Here is a 23361-nt window from a genome sequence, read left to right as displayed (position 1 = left end):
TAACAGTATATTGAAAATGAAAAATAAAATGAGAAAGAAATAAAAAATAAAATGAGAAAAATCCAGTATATTCAGAATCTTTTAAAGATCAGTCGAGTAAAATGTATTTTAAAGAAGTCAAAACTCTGAAAAGTATTTTATTTTATGCACTGATAACCACAAATTGTTTTATTTTATATTGTAATTATTTCATTTCTCATTGCCTGATAAACTCACACACTAATACTTAACACACTGTACACAAGTGTACCAGTATTCAACTCAAATTTCAATTTCAGGAATTGTTCTCATAATGTAAATGTCAAGCCCTGCCATAAGATTAACATTTATTTTACCAAATGCCTAAAGCAGTCAAAAATAAAGTAAATACCTTCATAAATTAAAATGGAATAAATAACATGTTTTTCTCTTTTGTTACCTTCTAAGTTCCCAACCCAACAGATAACCCTCTACCAGGTAACTTCTCACATCTCAAAACTATTGTATACTTCACACATTGTACAGCATAACAACCAAAGAGAAGCTCACTTAAGCACCCAACTGCGTCCACCCAAACATCTTCAGCCAATATGTCCAAAACCTATTTGAATCCTGTTGTAGTTGCTGCATAGAATCTTAGCAATAATTTCAATTTAGTTATGTTATAGCAACAGTATTAGTCGTTCATCTTCCTGCCACCAGATAAATGAGTTTCTAGTGCTACTGTTTCAACAGGAAACATCCACTGCCACATTCTTGTATGCATTTTCCAAGGCCACTGGGACTCTGGAGCCTATCCCAGTAGTAGTATAGTTACAGAAAATGAAAACTGTATATATTTGAGATTTATTACATTACATTGTATTTGTTACTATTCTGATTTAATTTTTTTTTAAAGGCTTAATATACAGTAGCACATGAAAATGAGAAAAATCCAGTTTATGAAAAAAAATTTCATAAGCTCAGTCAAGGAAAATTTTGACAATAAGTAAAAACTCTGAAAAATATATTAATTTAGGCACTGAATACTACAAATGACTATTTTTTTTTTTTATTATTTCATTTCTCATTGACTGATAAACTCCCAAACAAGTACCGTAATTTCTCGTGTATAATGCGCATTTTTCCCCCCCTTAAAAATTGTCAAAAGTCAATGGTGAGCATTATACATAGGTATAGGGACAAATGGAAAAAAACTTTCACATTTTATAAATGTATGCTGCCATCGAGTGGTTATGAAAAAGCTCTACACTTTCATTTGAAAATGCCACCGCCACCTAGTGGTTATGAGAAAGGTGTACACTTTCATTATAATATGCCACCGCCACTTAGTGGTTATAAAAAAGGTGTAGCCTACACTTTCATTCCAGTATGACAGGGGTAGGTATGACTGCATATATGTACAGTTGTGCTCAAAGGTTTAAAGGTTGGCAGTATTTGTGAAATATTGTTTTTGTTGTTTTAAATATGACTGAACAACAACCATCATTAATTTCTTCATGGTTATGTTTTGTTTAATGATCATGCTTTTCTGAAATGCTTGACCATTAAATTTGAATCCCATTAAAATAAAATTAAATGTGTTTCGCCTGGCCCTTCATCTTTTCTTTAAAGAATTGTACCCATCTTACAAATTCTGCCTGGGTAATCAAACATATGACCACAACTGTGTGTTTTCTAATTTACTCAATAAAAGTAGGGCTGTGAAATTCAAAATAAGAGCAAGTAAATTATAAAAAGTATTAGGTGTTCAAATAAAGTGCTTAACTTTAATAATTATTTGAAAAAAACGAACAAAATACAGATATTTCATGTTTCGATCATATGGGTAGAAGGGTTTTTCAGAATTTTGAGGTCAATTTTGGGTGTGCGTATTAAACATGGGTGCACATTATACAGGAGAAATTACTGTACTTTACACGTTGTACACCAGTGTATGCCAGTAGTCAACTCAAATTTTTAGGGTTTCAGGAGGTATTCTTATTATGTAAATCATGTCAATTCCTGTTATAATATTAACATTTATTTCACCAAATTTATAAAGCAGTCAAATAAATTAAATACAATCATAAATTAAAATGTAATAAACAATATGTTTTTTCTCTTTCACGATTCCGGAGTCACAGGTAACATACACGCACCCATACTATACACATTGTACACCAGAATACCAGCATTCAACTAAAATTTTCAGGGTTTCAGGAGTTATTCTTATTATGTTAATAGAGGTACATAAAAAAAAGTGAATATTGTATAAAAGTTCAATATTTTTTGTCAGTCATTTAAGAAAGTGAAACTGTTATTTGATATAGATTCATTCCACACAGAGTGGACTATTTCAAGCTTTTATTTGTTTTTATTTTGATGATTATGGATTACAGATAATAAAAACCAAAAATTCAGTGTCTCGGAAAATTACACCATCACTTAAGAGCAATCAGAGTCACTGATGGTGAAGTGCTACATTCGCCTGACTTCAGTGCAGGAATGTGAGTGCTAATGATTGTCCGTGTCTATATGTGCCCTGCGACCCTGAACAGGATAAGCGGTATTAAGAATGGATGGATGGATAAGAACAATCAAAAAAGCATGTTATAAGCACAAATGTCAGGCTTCTGAAAAGTATGTTGTTTTCTATGGCATGGATGTGATCAGCCTGAGGGACTGCGCAAGTGTTGCTTTGGTAGCTGCCTTCAGGTTGATGGATCTGGTGTCTCTCATCTTCCTCTTGACAACAGCCCATAGATTTTCTATGGGTTTCAGGTCAGGGGAGTTTGCTGGGCAATCAACAACAGTAACTCCATGGTCATGGAACCAACATTTTGTATCTTTGACACTGTGGGCAGGTGCCAAGTCCTGCTGTAAAATAAAGTCAGCATTTCCATAGAGCTTGTCAGCAGAAGGAAGCATAAAGTGCTCCAGAATTTCCTGGTAGGTGGCTGCATTGACTGTGGACTTCAGAAAACGGCCAATGGAGCAACACCAGCAAAAGACATGACACCCCAAATCATCACTGACTGTGGAAACTTCACACTGGACTTCAAGCAACGTGGATTCTGTGCCTCTCCACGACTCCGGCCTCAGTCCACTTTTAGTTGACATAACCCAACATCTTAACAAACAGAACACGAGCTACTTTTCAAAACCCACCTGTCACAAACGCAGCCCAATACCGCACATTTGCAATCTCTGCAAGAAATAATGACCTGTTTTCCAGCGCACAATATCAGTGCGCAAATGAGGAGGTATGCCGCAAACATCTCATCTCTGACTGAGGAGTTTCAACAGCGTTTCAGGGATTTTGCAACTATTGAAAAGGAGATCACGCTTTTTTCTTCTCCCGTTTCCGTGGATCTCAGTGACGTTCCAGCCCACCTGCAGTTGGAGCTCATTGAGCTGCAGTGTGACACGGAGTGTCGCAGCCGGTACCAACAACTCCCTCTTGTCAACTTTTACCAGCAGCTGGATAAAGACAGGTTCCAAGAGATTCGTACATTTGCTAAGAAAATGTTGAGCTTTTTTGGCTCGACATACTTGTGTGAGAAGACATTCTCAGTCATGAACATGAATAAGAACCACGTGAGGACAAGACTAAGTGACTCCCACCTGCGTGACATCTTGCGCATTAAAACCATCGCTTTTGAGCCAGACCTGCCCCATTTACTGAAGTCGAGATCTCAGTATCACCCTTCACATTAATGCAAACATGTTGTTTGTTGATTCTGATGAATAAAGTTTGAGTTTGAGTCAAATTTCATGAAAATACTTTATTTTGCATTTCATTAATTTTTATTTTAACCTTCATTTATCCAGGTCAGGCAGTTATCATATCTACCTAGCAGCAGACAACATAGTAAAACAAAGTAAAATAAAAATAAATACAAAAAAGCATTCCCCTTGTCGGTAGCATGTAAAATTAATGCTGGCCCGCATGACAATTTTTTTACATCAATGTGGCCCCTGAGCTAAGAAGTTTGGGCACCCCTGATCTAGAGAAAGCCTATGACAGAGTACCCAGAGAGGATCTGTGGTACTGCATGCGGATGTCTGCAGTGGCAGAAAAGTATGTTAGAGTAATACAGGACATGTACAAGGGCAGCAGAACAGTGGTGAGGTGTGCTGTTGGTTTGACAGACGAATTTAAAGTGTAGGTGGGACTGCATCAGGGATCAGCCCTGAGCCCCTTCCTGTTTGCAGTGGTGATGGATAGGCTGACAGATGAGGTTAGACTTGAATCCCCATGGACCATGATGTTTGCAGATGGTTGGAACAGGTGGAGGAAGGTGTCAGGTGTGTTATGTAATAGAAGAGTCTCTGCTCGGATGAAGGGCAAACTTTATAAAACAGTGCTGAGGCCAGCCATGATGTACGGATTAGAGACAGTGGCACTGAAGAGACAACAGGAAGCAGAGCTGTAGGTGGCGGAAATGAAGATGTTGAGGTTCGCTCTCGGAGTGACCAGGTTGGATAAAATTAGAAATTAGCTCATCAGAGGGACAGCCAAGGTTCGGTGTTTTGGAGACAAAGTTAGAGAGAGCAGACTTCGATGATTTGGACACGTCCAGAGGAGAAATAGTGAGTATATCGGTCGAAGGATGATGAGGATGGAGCTGCCGGCCAAGAAAGCTAGAGGAAGACCAAAGAGAAGGTTGATGGATGTCGTGAGGCAAGACTTGAGGGCAGTTGGTGTTCGAGAGGAGGATGCAGGAGATAGGCTTACATGGAAAAGGATGATGAGCTGTGGCGACAAGAGACACATATCTGATATGCATGTGTTCACATTCACGGAAGCCGAAAGGAAAAGGAGAAGTACTGTTCACAGTGACATGAAAGAATTTAAGACATGTCACATTGGGCAAAAAAATCTGAATTGACCTGCAGTGTGAACATTGCCTGAGAGGCCGTTTAAAGGCTCAGGAAACCTTTGTAAGTGTTTTGAGTGAATTAGCTGATTAGGGAGTAACACCCAATAGTTTCCAATATTGACCTTTTTCATTATATTCAAATTTTCTGAGACACTGAATTTTGGGTTTTCATCAAAATTACAAGAAACAAAGGCTCAAAATATTTCAATCTGTGTAATGATTCTCTGTAATATATGTCACTATATGAGTGACATTAAAGCCCTGCTATAAGATTAACTTTATTAAATCAAATGACGTTTTTCGCTTTGTTCACTTTTAAAATTCCACCGCAACGGGTAACCTCCCACACCTGTACTTCACACATTGTTCACCATTGTGCCAGTATTCAACTAAAATGTTCAGGGTTTCAGGAGTTATTTCTTCTTATGTAAATAATGTAAATCCATGCTATAAGATTAACTTTATTAAATCAAATGACGTTTTTCGCTTTGTTCACTTTTAAGATTCCGCCGCAACGGGTAATCTCCCACACCTGTACTTCACACATTGTACACCATTGTGCCAGTATTCAATTAAAATGTTCAGGATTTCAGGAGTAATTTCTTCTTATGTAAATAATGTAAAGCCTTGCTATAAGATTAACTTTATTAAATCAAATGATGTTTTTCTCTTTGTTTACTTTTAAGATTCACCCGAAACAGGTAACCTCCCACACCTGTACATCACACATTGTTCACCATTGTGCCAGTATTCAACTAAAATGTTCAGGGTTTCAGGAGTAATTTCTTCTTATGTAAATAATGTAAAGCCTTGCTATAAGATTAACTTTATTAAATCAAATGATGTTTTTCTCTTTGTTTACTTTTAAGATTCACCCGAAACAGGTAACCTCCCACACCTGTACATCACACATTGTTCACCATTGTGCCAGTATTCAACTAAAATGTTCAGGGTTTCAGGAGTTATTTCTTATGTAAATAATATAAAGCCCTGCTATAAGATTAACTTTATTAAATCAAATGACGTTTTTCTCTTTGTTTACTTTTAAGATTCACCCGAAACAGGTAACCTCCCACACCTGTACTTCACACATTGTACACCATAACAATCAAAGGGCAGTTCAATGCAGTTCACTGGCGAAGCCATTTCAGTCTTTTTCAAGCAATTTTAACGATTGCCTGAACGTGTTTAAGTAATAACATGCTTTTATCTTTTATTGTGCAGCTCTGGAAGAGATTCCCGGTGGACAAGGTAACCTTCCACACCTGTTCTTTTCATATTGTACATCATAACAATTATCTGCCACTGCCAGTGTTCAACTAAAATTTTCAGGGTTTCAGGAGTTATTTCTTCTTATGTAAATAATGTAAAGCCCTGCTATAAGATTAACTATATTAAATCAAATGAGGTTTTTCTCTTTGTTTGCTTTTAAGAGTCCTTCGCAACAGGTAACCTCCCACACCTGTACTTCACACATTGTTCACCATTGTGCCAGTATTCAACTAAAATGTTCAGGGTTTCAGGAGTTATTTCTTATGTAAATAATGTAAAGCCCTGCTATAAGATTAACTTTATTAAATCAAATGACGTTTTTCGCTTTGTTCACTTTTAAAATTCCGCCGCAACGGGTAACCTCCCACACCTGTACTTCACACATTGTTCACCATTGTGCCAGTATTCAACTAAAATGTTCAGGGTTTCAGGAGTTATTTCTTCTTATGTAAATAATGTAAATCCCTGCTATAAGATTAACTTTATTAAATCAAATGACGTTTTTCGCGTTGTTCACTTTTAAGATTCCGCCGCAACGGGTAACCTCCCACACCTGTACTTCACACATTGTACACCATTGTGCCAGTATTCAATTAAAATGTTCAGGATTTCAGGAGTAATTTCTTCTTATGTAAATAATGTAAAGCCTTGCTATAAGATTAACTTCATTAAATCAAATGATGTTTTTCTCTTTGTTTACTTTTAAGATTCACCCGAAACAGGTAACCTCCCACACCTGTACATCACACATTGTTCACCATTGTGCCAGTATTCAACTAAAATGTTCAGGGTTTCAGGAGTTATTTCTTCTTATGTAAATAATGTAAATCCCTGCTATAAGATTAACTTTATTAAATCAAATGACGTTTTTCGCGTTGTTCACTTTTAAGATTCCGCCGCAACGGGTAACCTCCCACACCTGTACTTCACACATTGTACACCATTGTGCCAGTATTCAATTAAAATGTTCAGGATTTCAGGAGTAATTTCTTCTTATGTAAATAATGTAAAGCCTTGCTATAAGATTAACTTCATTAAATCAAATGATGTTTTTCTCTTTGTTTACTTTTAAGATTCACCCGAAACAGGTAACCTCCCACACCTGTACATCACACATTGTTCACCATTGTGCCAGTATTCAACTAAAATGTTCAGGGTTTCAGGAGTTATTTCTTATGTAAATAATATAAAGCCCTGCTATAAGATTAACTTTATTAAATCAAATGACGTTTTTCTCTTTGTTTACTTTTAAGATTCACCCGAAACAGGTAACCTCCCACACCTGTACTTCACACATTGTACACCATAACAATCAAAGGGCAGTTCAATGCAGTTCACTGGCGAAGCCATTTTAGTCTTTTTCAAGCAATTTTAACGATTGCCTGAACGTATTTAAGTAATAACATGCTTTTATCTTTTATTGTGCAGCTCTGGAAGAGATTCCCGGTGGACAAGGTAACCTTCCACACCTGTTCTTTTCATATTGTACATCATAACAATTATCTGCCAGTGCCAGTGTTCAACTAAAATTTTCAGGGTTTCAGGAGTTATTTCTTCTTATGTAAATGTAATGTAAAGCCCTGCTATAAGATTAACTATATTAAATCAAATGACGTTTTTCTCTTTGTTTGCTTTTAAGAGTCCTTCGCAACAGGCAACCTCCCACACCTGTACTTCACACATTGTTCACCATTGTGCCAGTATTCAACTAAAATGTTCAGGGTTTCAGGAGTTATTTCTTATGTAAATAATGTAAAGCCCTGCTATAAGATTAACTTTATTAAATCAAATGACGTTTTTCTCTTGGTTTGATTCACCCAAAACAGGTAACCTCCCACACCTGTACTTCACACATTGTTCACCATTGTGCCAGTATTCAACTAAAGGCAGTTTGCCGACGAAGACATGTCCGGCTTTTTATGAAAGGAAATAAATGAATGAAACAAAATAATGTCTTTTTTTGGTAGCTGAAGGAGGGGCTGACAATGGGACCACAAAGGAAGGAAAAGGTACACACATGCACGTGTGCGCGCACGCGCACACACACACACACACACACACACACACAGTAATGGCAATTACTGGAAGCCAATCTAGTTGTTCAGTACCAGAACTACTTAGCTGGGCGGGCGAGGCCCAGTGACCTGGTGTGGCCTGAGTTCTGCATCAGCTGCGGCTCTACTGGGGGGCGACCGGGCTTGGGATGGGGGGGAGCCCCCCCAGTCCGTTGTTTCTGTAGGCGGCGCGGGTATATTTGCCCATTATGAGGATGGTACATCTTACCTTTAAATGGGCTATGGTTTGGCATTGCGGGGGGGGTCCGCCGCTAGTGCAGGCGCAGGCGTGTGGTTCTGTTTAGTCGGTTGAGCTTGATGTGGGGGGAAGGGGCCGTGCGTCGTTCAGGCTCAATGGGGGGTGGGGCGCCGGTAAAAGGGGCTCAGCCGTGCGGGCTGGTTCTTTGCTTTATCATTTCGTGTTGTGTGGCGGGGGCACTGGTTGGCGGACTGGGGGCATGTGATGGGGTCTTGGTTGGCGTGTGGGGGGTTGGGGCGCGCGGGGTTGGGCTTGGTCAGGGCTGGTTGGGGGTTGGCGGCACCCCCCGGGTAGTTGCGGGGCATGTAGGATAGGGCGTTGTGTGGGGGGGGTGTGGGCCGGGCTAAGGGGGTGGGGTGGGGGGTGAGGGTCGGGGGGTTGGGGGGGTTGGTTTGGCGGCCGTGGAGACCAAGGGGTAGGGTCTAGCAGGGATGGGGGGGTGCTAGGGCCTGGCGACCCTGGCGGGTTGGTGTCGGCATAGGCGGCCTCGGATAGTGGAACAACGTCGTGTGGTGCGGCTGTATAATTCATGGAGCCGGCTGGACTGGGATGATAGGGAGTGCGGCTGGGGCCGTGTGAGAGCGAGCATTCTGGCGCGGATCCGCCCCCGCCAAGACGCTCGGGTTGTGCGCTGGGGTCAAGCTCGACGGGCCGGGGTGTTTGGTAAGGCGTAAGCATAGGGCTGGCGCTAGGCGGCTTGGGACTTGCCTCCCATTGGATCGGGTCCGCGCGAGGAGCCTGCACTAGGATCTTTGGACAGGGCACAGCAAGGACTGGTTGGGGGGAGCGGATACCCTGGTACACGACAGGTTTTATGTTGGCGGCGGGGTTGGTGCCCTGACTGGTCGGATGTGGTGATCGTGGGTCCGGCCTTGGGGGGAAACCCCCGACGATTGATGGACTTCACTGTTCTTGTCTGTCACTAATGGTGTGCGCTTGCGGGATGAAATAAATGCATGCTCATGTAAATCCATGACAATAAAAGACTTTTTAAACTTCTCTTTGAATGAACCCATTCCTAAGTCAAAGTGTCGCCAAAATTTCGATTAAGAGACTGGCAATGTTTTCAGTATATCAACTTCTTAATGGCCATGCATGTTTAAAAAAAAAAAAAAAAAAACAATAACGGTTAAAAAAAAAAAAAAAAAGATAATCATCCAACCATCCATTTTCTATACTGCTCAGTCTCATTAGGGTTGCACCTATGGACGATTCAAAGTCTTCACTGACTCTAACATGCATGTTTTTGTTTTTTTATTATTTGGGAGAAGAAAACTGGAGAAAACCCACACAAGCATGGGGAAAAACATGCAAACTCCACACAGGAAGGCTGGAGCAGCGATTCAAACCTCGAACCTCAGAACTGTGAGGCAGACCTCCTAACCGGTTGTCTTCTGTACTGTCAATCAGTATGTACTCAGCTCAACTTTATTGAGAGAGCACTTTGAAAATCACAGTTGAAACTAAGTCCTGTACATAAAACAGAAAACATTATGATACATTTTTAAAGCTATTATGCTATGCTATAAATTATGCTATTTATAGCTATTATGCTATAAAAAAATAAAATAAAAAAAAACTCCACATTCACATTTTTGGTGCTCTTTTTATAACGCTCCGAGATGCCACAAGATGGGGCCAACGCCCTATCTAAATAAGAAGTGATCTTAAGGAAATATGTAGAAGTGATGCATCTTGACTAAGATTCAAACTTTATATGTCAGAGAGGAGCCAGGGTTGTTAGTGGAGAGTCTTCACTTCAGGTGCATTTTTTTAAAATATTAAAGCCCCTGCAAGCCATTTATTTTTAAGGGTAATTCTGTCTGATGAGCTTGAAATGACGTTAAGCTGTTTTAGATCATAGTTTGTGGTTAAGGTTAAAGAATCAATGACTTATAGTTATCACTATTCACGGTAGTAGGGGTATTATTGTACTTCTCTTAGAGCATAGATATAACCAGAATAAATACGTTATTTTAAATGAAATAAGACTTTTATCATGATTTCAAATGTTCTATGCAGTACCTTTTACACTGTAAATCGAATCTGCGGTGAAAGCATATGCCATTAAGCAAGGTTTAAATGTTGTCTAAATGTGTTGACCCTTTACATGCAATTTGGGTGTCTCCACATTCTGCTTGTTTCGTGTTCCGTGAATGTAAACACATGCATATCGGATATGTGTCACTTGAAATGTACATCGAAACAGACAGTCAGAGGGGGAAAAGAAACGGGTAGAATAGAAACAGTAAATTGGAATTGGCCACTTGGACCTGCAATGTAAATCCAGCAGCATAACGTTCTCTGTCAATCACGTAGAGGGAGTGAATCAGGCTACAGCTACACTTTTACTACACTTTTCCCTGTTACTTTAAGGGCAATACAAATCTACCAGAGTAATATATATATATATATATATATATATATATATATAAAATATATTTTTTTTTAAAAGCATTTTTCCTGGTCAAAAAGAAAAAAATGAATGAGCAGAAATTAGAAAAGTGAACTAGAATAATACAAGATAGAGGCCCTTCAAGAGGCTTGCTGTATGTATGGGGGGCCAAGAATCTGAATCGGAGATTTTTCGGCTGTAAAATATGTCTTGGCTCGATAAATTGTGGGGAACACTGCACTAAAAGACGTGGCTGTTCATTTGAACTTTCGAGTTATTTGTGTGGCCACTACACAATAAGTGTATTATGTGTCGCTTTGAAGAATAATTCACAAAGGATAAAAATATATATATATATTGACTTACACTGTCTGAAGCTTTTTTTCTCTCGTTGAGTAGCCATGGCGGCTAATTAGCTTCCTCAGCTAACCAGCAAGAAGGTCCATTAAAAACAATTACTAACAAGCTAGCCCTAGCATGATTCATATCACAACATGTTGACTATTTAGTGTTGGCTCGACGACGTTGCAACTGCTTTTATTATCACTTCAACGGGACGCCGACAGTACGAGCGTACTCAAATCTCCTTGGACGTGAATTCGACCTGCAGTTATCACCTTTCACCACAAAGCTTTGGAAAACTACAGACTTTGTCGTTGGAAGCCAGAGGGGCGCTATTTCACCTGTTTTGGAAAAGAGAATACAGGTGGCCTGCATGTTCTGTTCATATCAAAAATATTCTCCCATTGATTGAAGTTTTCTGTTTGTTTCCAAGACTGTATGCATTTAAAATTAAAAAATATCACATTTCTTTTTTTTTTTTTTTAAAGGTATCTAACATAAATTATTCACTATTTTTGGACTATATTACGCAGTGGCAGGCCGTGCATTTGGTAGCTCGACGTTCAGTGGGGATTTAGCCGACTTCATCCACCTCTTTATACCACCACTATCACGTTGCAATTATAGAAATCACCAAATGGTAAACAAAAACGCAAACATAACAACACACAACTGCTGCAACTGCAGCATGTACATCGACTGGAGCAGCTCAGAATCAATATTTGTCCAACAACATAAAATGAATGAAATACATCATGCTCACCAGAGACACTAATTATTAAAGTTATTCATGTATAAAGATGGCGATAGATGTGTTTTGTTGGTCGAACTTGGCTTGATCTGACCAAGAATCAAAGGACAGTTGACGTTATTGTGGGCCAGCCAGCTGGCCCTGTGAGGACAGTATGATATCTGATTGGTGAAAGAAACAGTGCCCGCGACCCTAGTGAGGAGAAGCGGCTCAGAAAATGGATGGATGGATGGAAAGAAACAGTGCCATTGCTAATATAACATGGCAACACGTAGAAGCTGAAATCTGATTGGACAAAAAAAATCTTAACGTCCACATACACACACTGGAAGCAGTGCAGCGAAGAGAAATTTTATGAAATGAAGGAAATGACTGTTATGACTAAATTAATACAATGCCATGGAGCAAATATTAGAATTTAGGTTGTAAATGTGGGTCACTGTTTCTGTTTGTTTAGGCCGGCACAGAAAGCCAAATACTATGGCCATCTGTGCACTCCTTTCCTTGTTAAGTCATCATCAAAAGTTAAATCAGCTCATCTTGCAAATAGGACGATTCTCACTTTGGCCATTTTTATGCTGTATAATTAGTTTAAAGAATGTGGTTAGCACATCTGTTCCCCCATGTTTACATGGGTTGTCCCCACGCTATTTTCCTCTGAGGGCCATACAAAACTTTTTGTAAAAATATGACGGCGCAAGGCAGCAATGTGAGAAAGTGGTTAGCATGGCTGTCTCATAGTGAAGAGATTCTGTGTTCGACTCATCTGTATCGGCCTTTCTGTGTGGAGTTTGCGCGTTCTCCCCGCAGCTTGCATGGGTTTTCTCCATGTACTCCGGCTTCCTCCCACATTCAAAAAACATGCATCAGTAGGTTTGAATGTGAGTGTGGTCTATAGTATATGTGTCATAGGGCTGCATGATATTGGAAAAAAATGACTTTGCAATTTTATGTAACCTTACAATAGATATTGTAAGGCTAAAAAACACAGGGCATACTCATGACAGGTGAAAACCAGGACACATTTCTTTTTTTGCCCTCTCTGTATTGTTTGGATAGTTAATAAGAGCTTCAATAGAAAAGAAACTAAGCTCATTAGAGCACAAATGTATACCGAGTCATTTGTATGAAGTCTACCTGTAGTTTAATGCAATGTAGTTAATGAGCAATAGTTCAGGAAGACATAAAGTTAAAATCAAAATGTTTTATGCCCAGTTATACTGTATAGTCATTAGTACATTCCTAACACAATTCATTAGTTTTTACTCAATCTGTTATTTTAACATATGAATTAGTGTTTCTATATTTGCATGCATAAGTTCAAGCAAAACACTTTGTTGTGTATGCACATTGTTGTGTACACCCTCAAAAAGCCACCAGAATACAACACAATTTCTCATAGACAATTACTTTTTGGAGGGTGGTTTACGTGGTGACCCCCACTTCTAAAAGAGGGTGAGGCAATTATGACATAGGAAGTGGAAGCAGGTCCCCACTGCCCCAGGGATCCCTGCCACAACCTCTCCGAGCGGATAGTTTCAATTAGACAAGCGCTGTCCGTCCTCACAAACCTTTGACCCTGCTGATTTAATACATTGCATGAAGAGCATGTGTAAATGAATTCCTTTTTTCACCCTTCCCTTTGGCGAATCTGATGGTATCGAGCTGCTAATCAACAGAGGTGGCAAAAGTATTTGCACTCTGTACTTGAGTAGAAGTACAGATACTAAAAAGACCCTGGTATAAGTAGAAGTACTGATTCAACTTGTACTTTATGGGGTACCATTTCTAAGCAGCTAATACTGAGAATAACTGCAACACATTAGCTTCTTACAATGTTTAAAAAAAAACTTTTTGAGTTTGAGTTTTTGAGATTTTGTTTTGCACATTTATGACAATATTTATCAACTTAGAGATTAATTAAATAATTAAATCCAAATGGTTAATGTCACACCTAAAAGTGAAATATGAAATTTAAATGCTATGGCATTATTATTAGTAGTAGTATTTAACATTTTTAAATATAGATGGCAAATGAATTTAAATGGCAAATGATGATGAATCTAAATTTCAATGATAAATATAATTCTAATGTTTTAGCTTAATCTTAAATCTAAATGTGAACATTACATCTAAATGTTAACTCTTAAATTTGAATGTTATATCTAAACTTTAAATACTCATTGAAATGTAAAGTCTAAATGTTAAATCTAAATGTAAATGTTTGCGGTGAAGCAAATTTTTTAACTAATGTGCAATTTCTAAATGCCGATTACTGGAAGAACCAAAATTAAAAACTTGAGGAGGTCACGACACTATAAACACACTCTTACAATGTTTCGTCATCTGCAGAGGTTGGAAAAAGTAATAAGTGTATTTTGCATTATGAGTGTGCGTGTGTGTGCACGCACAAATTAGAAGCGTGTGTTGTCTTTTAAAGTGCCCCCATCTCCTTTCACAATCCCGGCTGCGCAATTGAAGTTAATTCTGCAGACTGTGGTTTGCGTTTCGTCACCACTTTGTAAACTTAGATCGTACGGGGTCAGCGAGAGGTTGAAACGCCCCTGCACGCCCCGGGCGTCCACTCACCAAAGATCAGTTACCATGTAATGGTGAAGGAATGTCGCCGAGTCTCTGGTGGCCATTGCCATTTTTTTTTTTTTCGGTCTTAATTACAACCAATTTAAGTGTGGGATGTCATTGTGTTTTACTCTGAAGAGATGCTGACATGCGTGGGCGTACGCTCACTGGCCGCAACATTAGATACACTCGCACAAAAAGAATCTTCAAACAAAATTTGGGTTATTTACCAAGAAATATAATGATCACTTTTGACAGTCAGACAGGGATCTTTCTGGCAATATTGTTATTATTGTATTGTGGTTGTAGTGTAGAATTGCAACGCCGACATGTGGGTCATAGTGTTATAACCCATTAAGCAACAAACATTTGAACACAAATGGTGGAGCAAGACGTGTACACAGAAAATATAACAACACTCACAGGTATTAATTATTTATCCTTTGTAAAAAAAAATCAGAATGAAAAAAAAATTCACTGAGATATATTGATTGAACTACAACCACAATAAAAAGAAATCTCAGTGAAAAAAAGTTATTACTGTTTTATTTACTGTATTTTATCTGTTTGAGTCAGCTATAGCACTGGATCTTATTAGATACTTTTGATTACTACTTTTTAAACGTGCCAATGCCAACACAAATCAAGTTGTGGAGGCATCACTGCTTCCCGGTGTTGTGTTTGTGTGTGCGCGCGTGTGCGTGTGTGGTGTGTTATTGATCCTGATTGGGCCTCGCGGGAGGAGATTCCAGCCTGCCGATGACCCACACTTCTCCATGTTTCCACCCTTCCTTGCGATCATCAGAGGCAGCTGTCTGTTCCTGCCAGCAGGCCGGCTTGCGTGACATTTCTGCTTATTAGATGTAAGGGAAGAAAGAGAGCGAGATTGAGAGAGAGAGAGAGAGAGAGAGAGAGAGAGAGAGAGAGAGAGAGAGAGAGAGAGAGAGAAAAAAACTTAGTACAGGTTTTTTGGCAAAATCACAAGCAGGTCTTGGCTGAAGTGGAGGGTGCTGACATTTCTTTGGCTTGGTAACTGTCAAAACATTAACCCCCATCCACTTTCTAGAGCAGTGGTTCTCAAACACGGGTCTGCGAGCCAGAGCTTGGAAGTATAAATGAGTATGTTGATTCAAGGCAACTGGACTGTTCTTGTTCGTTGAAGACGTTACACCTTTAATCCAAAAGGCTTCTTAAATCCTTAAATTGTAGGTGTGGACTCTCCCTATTTGTGTTTTAGCGGGTGTGTTCCTTGAGGGTGGTCAACAAGAGGTTGTTGTTGTTGTTGTTGTTGTTGTTGACATACGTAGACAGACAATATACAGTAAGAATACTCGCATATACTGTATTCTTAATCCTCTGTAGATTATAGAGTCCCTTAGAGTAGTTGACTAAAACTCTTCATCATTTGTCTGCATGACTGCCACGCAGTGGCCAAGTTGCACACTTCCTGATGCACAAAGTGTTTAATTACTTACCTTCTATTGAAAGATGTTACTACTATACGTATTGATAAAGTACAATATAATAGAGTACTATTTTACATATAAAACATTACAAAAATGCTCTTTTGTTTTTTTAGGAGGCTGGAACGGATTAATGGCATTTGCATTCATTTCAACAGAGAAAGAGGATTTGAGATGTGCGTGTTTTGAGTTGCAAGCGTGGTCATGGAACCAATTAAACTCGTTTAATTCAAGGCACCAGTGTAGTTATCTCTAGTTGCCACAAGAAGCACTCTCTTTTTATGAGACAGGGCTATGGCCTGATTACGTGAAGCTCCTCCCCTCGCTTCAACATACTTCTTTGGCACCAAGATGCTACAAGATGGTGCCAAGACAATGCTTTTATTTCAGACAGTTTTTCAATGAACTGGACAAACTTTGGCTCATAGGCTCCTTTTTTTTCCCCAAGTCCAACAAATATTTCTCATTGGTCTTTTCTCTTGGTGCCTTCTTATGCAGCAATTGAAGAGAGCCAAAGCGAGGAAGAACATGACAAAGACGATGTAAAGGTAGGCGTTGTCGTAGAGGTCTCCGGGTGGCTGGAAGCGGGCCTGTTGTTGACGTGGTGCCCGCTGGCATCTGGACAATAGCGCAGACGGGAGAGTCTGGTTCATGTCCAAAGCTGTGCTGGACGGCTGAGCTGAGTGCCATTTTCAAATGAATAAAAAGGTAAGGAAAGCGTCATGGAGGGAGGAGCACAAAGCCCACCCAGCAGGCAGCGTAAAACATTAAGAAAAGCATGCTGAGAGTTCTGATAAGGTTTCTGTCGCACTGATAAAACTCGGTTCCCTATTGAACACATCATACCAGAAGACCCGTGACCTACTTTTATTCTATTTCTAGTTAAATTCCATCAAATAAAGTTAGCCTACAATCAACATTCCACTCCGACATTGTAATTCAAAGCATTCTCTCCCTTTCTTCCCATTAGAAATGTTCCTTTTTCAACTTCTTTGTCCGCTTTCCTTCACTTTCAATTTGAGTGCTCGGAAGGCGCACCGACTCTTGGATTGTTGTCACCTCTGGTCAAGTAGTCTACTCATTTCAAAGAGGACTGGGGTCAAAGGTTAAGTTGTCTCCAGTGTGTTGCTGCTTGACTGACACACCACCCCAAAGCTTCCCCCGTGCACTTTTTTAGTCATTGTGTCTTACAATTTTAGCACTTCTAAAAAAAAAATAGAACACTCAATGAAGCTCAATCATAATTTCAATAACCAATGAATTGTAATCCTCTATGGATTGTGTGTTTTTTGGACATACTTGGCAAATAAAGATGATTCTGATCTGATCTGATCTGATAGCCACCTCTTGCACATGCCATAGTTTTTGTCATTAAGATTCATATATCTTTTTGCTGAGAAATTAAAGAAAATTATCTATGCACTCCCTCTCCATATGGTTTGGTTGAATTTTGGCAGTTTTGACCTAAAATCCCAAAACAAATGGTAATGAAAGCATATCCTAATACAACAGCGGTTATAAAAAACAAAAAGAGAAATGACATTTCCAATGTAGAAAAAATTATAATAATGCATTTAAAGATGCAATTTGACTGAAAATGTGTACAAAAATAAGAATTAAAGATTATTTTTTTAAATAACTGAAACACGTATGATTAAAAAAAAGATAAATGAAGTTCCTAATGGATACAAAATCTGAAAATAATGCATTTAAAAATATATTTTAAAACATTCTGACCATTTGAAAATTGAAAAATAAAATAAATGAAATACAAATGTATTTAAAAAATAAAAGAAAGTATGCGAGAGGGAAGTCTGGGCATCCCTGCTAAAGCTACTGCCCCCGCGACCCGACCTCGGATAAGCGGTAGAAAATGGATGGATGGATGGATGAAGAAAGTATGCCCTGAAAACTCTTACAATTGTTACAAACAATAAAAAAACAAAGACAAATGAAATTTCTAATTTGTACAAAACAATGCATTTAAAAATAATGTACAAAAATTGACTCTATTAAAATGTGTAAATTATTATTATTATTATTATTATTATTACTGTTGTTAAAAATAATAATAATAATAATAAATTATTTTTTAAATAAATGAAAGCATCTCCTGAAAACAAAAAGGGACCTGAAATTGCTAATTAAAATAACTACATAAACTATACTGTATATATATATATGCAAAATAATAATACAATTGTTGACCTTTGTTGATTCCTTAAAAATAGAAAATAAATGATTCATAAAAATGTATTTGAAAAAATATACAGTGCATAAAAAAATACTTCCTCAAGTGTCTTAAAACAACATGTGAATTCTGTGTACATATTCCCCACTAGCAGACTGAAGCATTTGACACATGAATGATGCTAACAGCTGCACACCTGATCCCTCAATCCTCCACATGTGAAGAAGAAAAAAATATTGGAAGTGATAAAAACTCACCAGTGATATTCGCAGCCTTTTGTAACGGTGGCCAACAGTGCTTCCTTCTTCTTTTTTTGGCAATGAGAGCCTCTGAACCCTGTGCAGCTATGTCAGTGACTGATGTCCAAGCCACTGGCCGCCCGGGTGATTTACAGCAGCTCTGCTTTAGTCATCAAGGGGTGCGAAGGAGCCCCTAGAGAGAAGGAATTTGTCCAAAAGGAGTGCTTATGAAATGGGATATATTTATGATTTAGTGCTCCGTGAGGGTGAACCAGTTGTGCAGTTCATGGACACATTGTGATCACTGTCGTGACAAATAGAAGATAAATCGTTAGCCTAACAGCAGAATTGCCGAATCTGGACTGTCTAACTATTGCTCTGCTGTGGTTCGCACCCTTATTCCCCTTTTCCGTTCTGTACCTCTGTCTGTCCCCTAAACCCCTTTTCTGTCCGGCTGCATTTTACAGAATAAAAAAATAAATAAAAAATAAGCAGAGGCACAGCAAAACTGTTCCAGCACAAAAGGCACACAGATCCACCATTCTGCATGGCCATGCCACTGAACAGGACAGGTTAAAAAAAAAAAAAAAAAAAGAAAGAATTTCCCAAAATGTTTAACTTACTTTCACAACATTAATAACAAATACTGATGTGCTTGCTAAAAAAAAAAAAAAAAAATTGTTAGGTCTGTGTAGATTGTCAGTAATCCAAATCATGGTAATCCGCAATGGTTGAATCGAAGCAAGTGGATTGTTCTCGTTTGTTGAAATTGTTGTGTTTTTTTCTTGTTTTAAAAAATGACTTGGGCAATTATGTCATTAGGCTAACAAAATGTTGGGAAGTTTTTCTTTTGTATTTGTTTTAATCCGGGTTTGACTCTTATGATCTTATTACAAATGGATTTCTTTGGAGGCATACAGGTATCCATCCATCCATCCAACCATCCAATACCGCTTCTCCTTACTAGGGTCACGGGCTGCCGGAGCCTATCCAAGCTATCTTCGTGCAGGAGGCGGGGTACACCCTGAACCGGTCGCCAGCCAATCGCAGGGCACATAGAAACAAACAACCATTCACACTCACATTCACACCTACGGGCAATTTAGAGTCTTCAATTAACCTACCATGCATGTTTCTGGGATATGGGAGGAAACCGGAGTGCCCGGAGAAAACCCACCCAGGAATGGGGAGAACATGCAAACTCCCCACAGACAGGGCCAGAATTTGAACCCCAGTCCCCAGAACTGCGAGGCAGATGTGCTAACCAGTCGGTCACCGTGCCGGCGGAATACAGGTATGTAAACTTAATTGTTGTTGAAATTTAACCTTTTGCAAAAACCCTATATACCTGTACAAACTGAAACTCCCACCTCAAGACACCTGTTTATGGCTGAGCATACGTTCTAGACTCACCCGCCATATAAAACCTTAATGTTAGTTTTTGTATGTGTTTTTTAATAAGGAAAATAACACTTTATGATATTGTACTTCATGAAACAATCTGTTTATGCATCGTGATTTAATGCCTCAATTCAATTCATTGGGCTGCTCTTTCTGGGGCAGTTTAATATAATCGTACATACACAAATGAAGACGAATCACCACTACTCTCAGAGATTCAGTAAGATGCAATAATATTGGTCATTCTTCACAGAGGATACATATATGCCTGTGAGTATTGTTATATTATCTATTTGAAGGTGTTGCTCCACTCTTTGTGTTCAAATAGCTTGAAGGGTTATATAACACCATGACTATCAAGCTCGTCTATGGCATTTTCCATTATGTGTTAGCATTAAGCTAGCAGTGGCATTCCTAAGGCAAAGTTGTTTTAAATACACAACTTATAATTCTCTCAGTTTGATGTTTGGTGTGACAGTGAACCTCAACTAGGAGTGGCAATAAACAGCTTGAAGCCTGTTTGGGGGGGGAAGAATTCTTCAATATCTGCTAAACTGCTGCTTATTGTGAAGTGGGTTGACTTGAGGACACTGCCACCATACAGCGCACAGACTATCTTAAGTTTGCACTCCCAAGTCAAAGCAAAAAATCTCAAAAGCTCTTAAGTCAGATCACTCAAATGTCAAGGCACCACAGTTTACTATAAAAAAATAAAATAATAAAAAACATTATAAACAGTTGCTTTAGAAAAATGTGATCTAGTGCAGGCACAAACAATGAACAGCGATATAATACACGAACCAATATACATAAAAATGCTACAGATTAGGTCACAACTTGTTTGACATTGTTTATTATAAATAGTCAATAGTGCTGTATTGTACACAAAAAGTCTTCAAACAAAATAATTTTTAAGTCAAACAAAAATGATACAAAATCATTTGGGCAACAAAAAGAAACATGAGTAATGAACATTGTTTTAAGACGTACTTAAGCACTTGCGATAATGTAATTACAGAAGACAGAGCACTTGCGTGACACTAAATAAATAAGCGACGGAACAAAAATCCTGATGGAAACCAATTCAACACATGCAAAAGAAAAGAACTGTTAAATGTGTTCACCTGTAGAGATTTTTTTTCTTCTTCCATTTTTGGCTTAGTGACTCTTTTTTGTCAATCTTAACAAGCTCCCCTGATTGGTCATGCACACAACCCAAAATGAATGATGGTAAGAAAAAAAAAAGAAAAAGAGAATTTCATGGAGGACAGAATCATGTACATGTGGTCTACGGCGCCCGTTTATGAGGTATGAAGGTATTGCACTTTCTTTGGGTTGCAGTGGTCTACTTGTCTCGTTTTACACACGACCCGCACGGTCGTATTTAAATCCTCTTCAACGAGACACCACATCACGGTAGATTTATGTCTTTTCCATTGTTGTCAGCCTTCAGAAGAACATCTGGCCTTTTTTGACGAGGAAAAAAAAAATCCATTCCTCCTCGGTTAACTTGGTCCCAGAGAACAAGAAGTTCGGTTTAAAAAGGTGTCTAGACTGGATGGTTACCAAAAAAAATAATAATAATAATAATTCCATTCTCAAGTGATTCTCTTGACCAATCAACGTGTCCGGCCCCACCCTTTGGTGCCTTAAGTGTTATTTTGGTACCCCTTACAAATTTGACGATGGACTGCTTGGTGGAAATGGGGCTCTAGTCAGCCTCATGTTGCAAAAATCAAGTACAGAATCTTGAATGTATTAAGAATTCACCCCCGCCCTTTCTTCCCAGTCATGTTTTCCTTATCCTCTTCAAGCATGAACAAGCGGGCTCGTTCCTCGGATCATGACAAGACGCGCAAGGTAACTGGAGAGGTTGCACCTTTGGTCCTAATTATTCCCGTCCAGCCCGCCATCACAGTGATGAAACCACCACCACTACTCGCCATCTCTTTCTCTCTGTCGCAGTCCTCTGGTCAGGCTTGGGGTGGTTGGCAAAAGCAGTGGTTGGGGGTTGGGGTCAATGAATGTCAGACAGGCGGTGGGGGGGTGGTGGGTCTGGGGGACGGGGTCCACATCGAGGAGAAGGCGACTTTAAATAATAAAAGGCACCTGAGGATGAGAAAGGAAGACAGAGTGAGGGTTAAAAAGTATGGTTTGTTGTTTTTTAATAAGGAAAATAGTACTGTATTTTATAAAAACATATCGTAATAATGTACATGCGTACATAAGAATTACAGTTTGTGCGTGATTAAGCCACTGCGGTGCCTACGGGTGTGAATGACCTGGCCACCAGGCGGCAGTATAATACAGTAATGCAGACAAACGAAGAAGAGTTTCACGACTGCTGTACGTGACTCAATAATCCGCAGTTATATTAGTCGTTTGGAGTACCGTGAACCAGGGAGCATTGCCCACGACGGCAACAGATTTGCAGAAAATATTCCCCGTTCATGGCCTTATTTATGAGTTTTGTTTGTTGTCTATTCCAAGAATGATTCAGGGTGAATGAATTTCGTCTCGTGCCAGACTAAAAAAACACCAGCTTCTGGCATTCAAAAATTATTTGTCTAATCTGAAAAAACACATACAGGTAATAGCTAATTTACTTACCTCACAATGTTAGCAAAGCTTATTTGATAGCATAAGTCAAGCGAGATATTAAACAACATGCAACATGAAACCTTTTTGTATTATTATTCTCAGTACAAGCACTAGCTAAATCTATATATATATATATATATATATATATATATATTCCATTGTGCCAATTTATCCAAACGGGTATTGACAGTAAAAATTCCTTTCTACTTTTGTACTTAAGTACATTCTTAAGAATCTGCACTTTTTTTTTACTTTTATTGAAGTAATAGAGTTAACTCAGTACTACTTCCTTTGCCATAGGGTTTTTTTACATAAGCATCTGTATTTCTACTTAAATACAGAGTGAAGTACTTTTGCCACCTCTACTCTGACACGTGTAATGCTGAGCAACAAGAAAAGTGTTTAAGAGCAGGTGAGAATGGAAAGTGGGGTCCTAGTTTGAACAATAAACCTCGTACAAAAACAGGTGAAGAGCTTTGGGGATCTCTTGAGACCCCCTTTGAACCCAGCGTGGCTGGTCGAGCGAAGCCTCCGCCTGGATCTCTCTAGTTCTGCTCCGTTGATCAATAACTAAATCTGACCTCCTGTTGGACACATGGTTTCAATACTGGCCTGCCAAGGGTCATAATCGCCCCCTGTTAAAGAGCCCCTTCCTTAACACATGTCCGCACGCACACACACACACACACACACATACTTTTGGGGCAGGGGAGGCAAGCCCCAAAAGCTACATGCGGTTCTCTCCCAGGACGGGCTAAATTAATGAGATCAAGATGTACCCACTGATGGGCCAGTCAACATGTGCTAGTGTACCCCACTAGGAGCCACCCGCTCCCCTCCCACCTGTCAAACACACTTTTTCGTAAGTGGCTCCTTTCTTTGAGTCGGGCCAACACGGGGGTCATTACATGGATAGGTGAGCCGCGCTCGAGTCCGGCTCATCATCACGGGGGTCACAAAAGGACAGCG

At 39.1% G+C, this 23361-nt stretch overlaps 1 protein-coding gene and 1 long non-coding RNA gene across 3 annotated transcripts in view; both read right to left on the bottom strand.

Annotated features, from left to right (window-relative positions):
• The window catches only part of LOC133489510 (uncharacterized), a 55258-nt gene extending 43816 nt beyond the window's left edge, over positions 1–11442 (bottom strand). For both annotated transcript variants that reach the window (XR_009791944.1, XR_009791943.1), the window contains exon 1: positions 11191–11442. This is a non-coding gene — a long non-coding RNA (uncharacterized LOC133489510). The remainder of the gene's footprint in view (positions 1–11190) is intronic.
• An 8450-nt stretch (positions 11443–19892) lies between these two features.
• Positions 19893–23361, bottom strand: part of pax3a (paired box 3a) — an 83788-nt gene continuing 80319 nt past the window's right edge. The window contains exon 10 of the mRNA XM_061798227.1: positions 19893–21900. Coding sequence (XP_061654211.1) covers positions 21883–21900 — 18 coding nt within the window. The 3' untranslated portion in view covers positions 19893–21882. The remainder of the gene's footprint in view (positions 21901–23361) is intronic.

The sequence above is a fragment of the Phyllopteryx taeniolatus genome, chromosome 14 (assembly GCF_024500385.1).
Source record: "Phyllopteryx taeniolatus isolate TA_2022b chromosome 14, UOR_Ptae_1.2, whole genome shotgun sequence".
In the NCBI taxonomy this organism is placed as follows: Eukaryota; Metazoa; Chordata; class Actinopteri; order Syngnathiformes; family Syngnathidae; genus Phyllopteryx; species Phyllopteryx taeniolatus.
Note: the sequence above shows the minus strand (reverse complement) of the source record. Positions and strands in the feature narration are given on the sequence as shown.